General features: G+C 39.1%; 1 protein-coding gene across 11 annotated transcripts in view; it reads right to left on the bottom strand.

The window, feature by feature from the left end:
- The window catches only part of NCOA6 (nuclear receptor coactivator 6), a 112,678-nt gene that overhangs the window by 37,342 nt on the left and 68,383 nt on the right, over positions 1 to 6,953 (bottom strand). For 7 of the 11 annotated variants that reach the window (XM_019655177.1, XM_019655180.1, XM_019655183.1 and 4 more), the window contains 3 exons: positions 6,311 to 6,439; positions 4,512 to 5,369; positions 2,296 to 2,442 (listed from right to left, as the gene is read on the bottom strand). In XM_019655177.1, coding sequence (XP_019510722.1) covers positions 2,296 to 2,442; positions 4,512 to 5,369; positions 6,311 to 6,439 — 1,134 coding nt within the window. The remainder of the gene's footprint in view (positions 1 to 2,295; positions 2,443 to 4,511; positions 5,370 to 6,310; positions 6,440 to 6,953) is intronic. The other 4 variants (XM_019655186.1, XM_019655187.1, XM_019655181.1 and 1 more) reach the window with 4 other exon arrangements.

Here is a 6,953-nt window from a genome sequence, read left to right as displayed (position 1 = left end):
GAAACCCACACATCTGTTCTCCTGTTGATGAATACTAATTTGCTCCTGACCATAACTTTTCATTCTTAGAATTTTGTAATGTATTCTTGTGGACAAGTGACAGTGTCTTTAGACTACGTAACTGCTAGGTTTTAAAGTATAAACATCTTCAGTTTTACTAGATATTGGTAAACTGCTTCAAAAGCGGTTCTACCAGTTTATACTCCAACTAGCAGTTTTAGAACTCCTCTTGCTAGATAACTTTCTAATTTCTGATACTATTAGACGTTTTAGGATTTTGGCATCTATGTTCATAAGTAAAAATAGCCTATAATTATCCTTTCTTTCTGTCCCGGTTTAATTCTGGCATCAAGATTAAAATAACTTCAAAATAAGGTGGAAAGCATCTTTTCCTCTTTTTCTACACTATGGAAGAATATGTGTATCTGTTCTTTAAATATTCAGTAAAACTCACCTGTAAAATCATCTGGGCCAATGGGTTATACTAATTGATTTATAGGGAGGCAGATTTTTAAGTATTTTAATTTCTTAAGTGGTTATACATTTTTCAAATTTTCTGTCTTAAGTCAGTTTTAGTTAAATTATATTTTAATGAAAGAAAATCATTAATTTGTCAATGCTTTAAAATTTATTAGCATAAAGTTATTTATGGGATACCCTTTTTCGCATTCTTTCAAAAAACTGAGATATAATTCACATACTTTAAAATACACTTTTTAAAATTGTACACTTTTTTCCATTCTTTACATTGTCTGTGTGCTTCTCTTATTTGTCTTTACCAGGTTCATCAATTTTAGTTTACTTTCCAAAGAAACACCTTTTGGTTTTGCTGCTTCATTCTATTCACTTTTAAAAAAATCATACTTAGCTTATCTTTGCTCTTATCTTTATTATTTCCTTCCTCCTAAATTATTACTGTCCTTTTTCTCTTAAGTGTTTTCTTAAGTCTTCCCCTAAGTATTTTCTCTTAATTCTTAAGTTAGACATATAGTTAGTTAATTTTCAGTTGATGTTCTGCTTTAATATATGTATCTGAGGGCTTCAATTTTCTTCCAAATGCTGTACTGGTCACAAATTTTGCTATGCGCTAGTCTCATTATTCCATTCTAAATATTTTCTGTCCATCATGATTGATTTCTAAAAAAATCACTGGATATTTAGAATGTATTTTTTTTTTTTAGTTGAGCCATCCTGCCACCTGTTGGCAGCTCAGTGGCAGCTCTGCTTGAGCCGGGAATGGAACCNAACCAAGACACCGCTCCTCTATCCGTCTCCAGGCCCACATGCAGATACGCCCACATACGAGTACCCGGCGACCCCTGTGAAAAGGTCGTTCGACCCCCAAAGGGGTCGCGACCCACAGGTTGAGAACCGCTGCTTTAAGAGATAGTATGAACTATGTAAGTTAGGACTTTTATCATTCTTTAGTGATTTACAATTAAAGCTGGAACCACAGAACTAAATGAACTCCAAGTGGGGATGGGAGTTCAGGAAATACTTGGCCTACCTCAGTCCTAACTGCCTGAATGAGAAAGGGTAAGAGGATTAGTCACGTGATACCTAAGCCACCAGAAACATGAAGTCTGGGCTTATACAATACTGCTTTACACATATTTTTCAGTCCTTCTGCGCCACCCTACTTCCCTCCAAAAGTTCTTATATACAATACACTGTTGGTGTTAAGTCTGTACTGACTGAAGTCCGGTCTTCAAACGCCACAGTGTAAACCAGAATTCAGGCCCTCAGCATAAACAAAGCTAATGTGGACTATACAGAGATTTTTAAAGTTGTAGTTGTCCAAAACGCCATGTGCCTCCATGCATTTTTACCTACAGTTTCCTCTGCCACAAACACCTTTTACTACCTCGGGGCAGGCAAACGACGGTCCATGGGCCCAGTCAGGCCCACTGCTAGTTTGTAAATAAACAGTGTTTGCAAAACTGCCATGCTCACTCATGTACATATTGTCTCTGCTACTTCTGAACGACCAACAGCAGAGTTAAAGCAGTTGCAAAGCCTGAAATATTTACTATCTGGTTCTTTTCAGAAAAAAAAAAAAAAAATTGCTGACCCTGCTCTAATTCAAGTTTCATCCCCTTTTCTGAGGTGTTTCCAGGTTCCTGAGATATTTTACCTATTTTCGATATATCTGTTATAGCCTTGAAAGAATAATTCAAATTTATGGGTTTGAAATTCAGGGGAGGGACCAGGACTTATGTTTATCCTTGTTGCTTATCACAGTCTCTACCACACAATACTCATTAGATGCTTGCTGAATAATCACAGAAAACAAACCTGCATGCTGGACATTTTGATTTGCTTGCAGCTGAGGGGCTCCTGAATTCCCAGGGGTGGCGGTTGTGGTCGAAGGCACCTGACCTTGCATAAAGTTCGTATTGGCCTGTCCTGCTGAGAAGCCAGGTGGGAGGCGTTTAGGCATTCCTTAATAGAAAACAATGAGTAAGGCAGTTACCTAGCAAATTTATACTCTTGCTTAGATGTGGAATGAATAAGGAAGGATGAGCTGCATGAAGCCTCCACTGGCTTAGCTCTCTGTCACACTGGTAGGATCTTTAATAAGGTTGGGAAAGATGGTTAAAAAAATCAACACAATCTCTTACATGAGCATTGTCAAAATGAAAACGAAATACTGAAAAATTTACACTTAGAACATGCCAAGGAGAAGATGGCAATCTGCTCCCTAAGTGTGATCTGAGGCCACGTCACAGCAGGGTGTAGAGCTCGCTTTCCTCTGTAATAGAGCGGACCCCAAACTTTACATACTTTAACACAGGTACCAATGGAATACACCAAATTCCCTCATATTCAAACGAATTGGTAAGAAATACTATAAAACAAAAAGCTGGGTGGGTCCTGATATTAAGCATAGATAGATGGTTTTTTTTCTCCATCGAGGAAAATGGATGACAATCTCCTTTGCAGAAAATTTCCCCCAGATATCGTGCTTGTCTCCTTGGAAGAGACAGATTAGAAACAATTCATATGCGCTTCAAAGTGAGGCTATATAAAATTTATCATTACGCCTTCCCCTCATAAAGTTTGCTGCAATTCTGACAGCTATGGTACCAAAAACCATCCTCTAATGGAATCTCAGTAAAGTATTACTTCCTTTTATAGGAAGGTTTAATTTCAGAAAACAAATCTGTAATAAGGAGAATCTCAGAACCCACTCATTGTTTGTAACGTAGGCCTTGATGTGGCCAGATCACCTAGGTGAGCACATCATCTGCTCTATGAAAGCATCAAGACCTAAAGCTCACTTAAAAGTTTTTGTATTAGTCCATTTACTTTTTTTTTTTAAGGGCCAAATTTTCAATGTCCTGAAAAACACTTTATAGACAAATATGCATTTGTCCTTTCTTTAGCAGCGACAAGTCCCCATTTGCATGCTTCCGTTGTAATTAAATCAGTAATCACATTTGCAGGAGGGACTACCCAGCTTCCACTGATCCAGGACTAGATGCCCAGAACAGTGAAGTTTGGAGCTGAAACATTCTTGCATTTCTAAAAACTTCTTAGGATTCAAATATTAGAGCCTGCATGTCAGTAAAATTAATTACAAGAGAGTGAAAAGACTGATGAGCAACTTAATTTCACCAGAAACCATGGGAACATGCCTTTGCTATGTTGCACTAAAGATGCAAGGGTTTTTTTCTGGGTAGGCAATGGGTGTCTTTTGGTGGGGGGTATGTTTCTCAGATGACAGCATTACTGACACTCTCTATACCTTACTGAAAAGCTCCAAGCACATTCATGTGCACTAGATCAATGATTAATAAGAATAAATAATAAACATGGAGATGGATAAGTTTTACTGTAATCGTTTTACCTCTCACACATTAAGCTCCATTGCTTTTTCTTCATACAAGAGGCACCTTACAAAATAAATAAATAAATCTCCTTTAGGTATAACTGGTGGTATTCCCTCTCTAAGGAGCAGGCATTGGCATTATAAAACTATAAAACTCAATGATCTCTGAACTTATTCCCCTTTAATACTTTAACCAATAACAAATACCATGCTATTTTACCAGGATTATCAAAACTGAAAGCTAGAAGGGTCTTTTCCCCCATAAAACCCTGCATTTATCTTTTCATTTTTGCTTTATTGCATAATCTTAATTTTTTTCAACAGCTGAGCAGTTTAAGTTGTTAATAAAATGCATGTTTCTTCTGGACATTTTAATTTACTAGTACGAGATAAAGCAAAAATAATTTGAAAAACAAAATGAACATCTCTATATTGAATTTTACCTGCATTTTTATCCAGAGGGCTAGCTTAAATGCAACCAGTAAGATACTATATACTGTATCAAGTTATAATAATGAAGTATCAAGTTAGCTACTTTATATCACATGTCACCACTATATCCACAAAACCAAATAATTACATCCTTATTTCACTCCCTCCATTAAGTCTAAAAATTGAAGTTCTACTAAGATCTATCTCCAGTAAATTTACCAACACAAATAGCTTCAGTGTTCCTCACCTCCTAGGCCTGGATGTAAACTCTGTGGCCCCTGGTTTGGTGGTTGCTGCTGCATCACCATGAAGTTAGGTGGCCCGTTTCCCTGTTGAACCATAGGATTCCGACCCGGAGAGCTGACGGGCTGCTGAAATCCCTGGGGAAGTGGGTTATTTTGAGGTGGCCTTGGTCCCATCTGCTGCTGAGTTTGGTTAACCGTTGGGGAGGACGCAGGGGATCCCTGCTGGAAGGAGGAGGGTGAGGAGGCAGGAGACTTGTTGGTGAGGTGGGGCTGCTGCAGGGGGGTTGGAACCCTGGAGGGCCCTCCCTGCAAGCTCTTCATCTGAGGAGCTGTGAACTGGCCTGGGTTGTTCATCTGAGGAAAGTTTGTGTGGGCTTGTGAGGCTTGCTGGCTGCCAAAGGGATATGGAGGGGGAGGGTGGGAAGGTGTCTGTACCGTGGCTAAGGATGGTCTTGCCTGGAGTTGCTGTTGCATTGGGCCAGGCAAGGGAGCCTTCTTCCACCCTTGGTTTGCAGTCATTGTGCCCAGAGAACCCTGGGCTGGAGGAGGCTGAAGGGCTCCGGAAGGCAGCTGGTTCCAGCCTGGAGGAACAGGCACCTGAGTTGGGGCAGTAAACTGGGGTCGAATTCCCTGTGGCTGTTGCTGCTGATGTTGCTGTGGGGGTCTTGCCTGCAACTGTTGCTGTTGTTGCTGCTGCTGCTGCTGTTGTTGATGCTGCTGCTGCAGCTGGGGAAAATTAGCGGGGTTCATTTGTCTGTTCACAGGGACAGGCTGCATTGGGTGGTGCGGGGGAGCTAAAGATCCTGAGGGATGACTTTGCTGCTGTATATGGAGCCCAGAGAGGAGTGGATCCATTGAATCTGTTTAAAGACAGTAAACAAGGCAATAATTAACTTATTGCAACCTAGATCCTATAGCAGTAGTCTTGGTGATTTTGTAAATGTTGAGTAAAATCCGCTGGTACCATTCAATGAAATATTTATGAGCATCTTCTATATCAGGGGTCGGCAAACTGCAGCTCACAAGCCACATGCGGCTCTTTGGGTACGTACATGTGGCTCTGAAGTAAAATTGAAAATGAAAATAAAACTATCATAGTTTCATTTATAAAATTTTTAAAGGATATTATTCAAATAATGGTGATTTCATTTGTTTTATGGCTCTCGAATAATTTTTAAATTGTTGTGAGGGACAGGACTGGCTCTTCCGTCTCAAAAGTTCGCCGACCCTGTTCTATATGCAAAGCAATGTACCAAAATAACAGGAAGATAAATCTCATCTAAAAAGAGCTTATGATTCAAAACTGGATATAAGAGCCAAACAAAATGTGCAGTGGTATTTCAAAGCATATTCTGGGAACTAAGTTCATTAGTGTTATAAGAAAACAATAACATAAAACATAGTCAATTAGGTTTTGGAAACACTGGCCCTAACAACCTTACACAGGTTTCTTCATTGTAAAACTTCTCCAATATGTTTATTTTGAATCGCCAGGAGGGAGGGTCAAGTATGATGCATTTACCAAATTTACTTCACCATTCAGAATTCTGTCATGGAGTATCTTGCAGGACTTAGCAGACCAAGGAATGCATTTTTAGGAATGTTGGGGTATAACTGATAAGAGAATGAGAAATTCTGAGAAGGAAATGATGACTTTTAGCTTGAAGAAATTAGGGCAGATTTTAAAGAAGGTAGCATTTCAGTTGGGCAGATAGGAATTACATCAGAGGCAGCTAAATTTTGTAGTAATCTGTGCAGGAAGTTCCAGCCTCTTCGATCCTAAAAAGCTGGAGGGCTTTACCTGACTGAGGAGCAGGACGAGGAGTTCTGGGCTGTAGCTCTGAATTGGGGCCTGGTGCCATCATGGAAGATGACATGTTTCCACCTTCGGATATCATAACAGTGGCAGGGCTGGTCATTCTTATTAATCCTAGAGAAAAAAAAAAAAAGTCCTAGAATAGAGTACTGAAATTGGCACAATACTTGTTTTTAATGAAATAGCTCAAGAATATAAAAAAGTATGGAAAATTTCTGTACCAGCATCTACCTTGTATGTATCTAAGCACTTGCCCTATCTCCTTCAGATACTTATGTACATACATCAGAAGCTCCCTACTCCTTCCCAATCTCGCTCCATTCCTTTCTTATCTTATAACTGGGGTTAACAGTTCTATCCATGTTTTATCTATCTTTTCTACATATGTAGGTAAACCACAGTGCATTTTCTATATGCTTTTAATCTTTATATAAGTGGTACCATACTATATGTATTCTTCAGTTTCCTTTTTCACTTAGTATTATTTTTGGGGACTTGTCTATTTTGACTGCTATAATAGTGCTCCATTTTACGAAACCCACACATCTGTTCTCCTGTTGATGAATACTAATTTGCTCCTGACCATAACTTTTCATTCTTAGAATTTTGTAATGTATTCTTGTGGACA

Source organism: Hipposideros armiger, unplaced genomic scaffold (genome assembly GCF_001890085.2).
Source record: "Hipposideros armiger isolate ML-2016 unplaced genomic scaffold, ASM189008v1 scaffold_238, whole genome shotgun sequence".
Taxonomy (NCBI): domain Eukaryota; kingdom Metazoa; phylum Chordata; class Mammalia; order Chiroptera; family Hipposideridae; genus Hipposideros; species Hipposideros armiger.
Note: the sequence above shows the minus strand (reverse complement) of the source record. Positions and strands in the feature narration are given on the sequence as shown.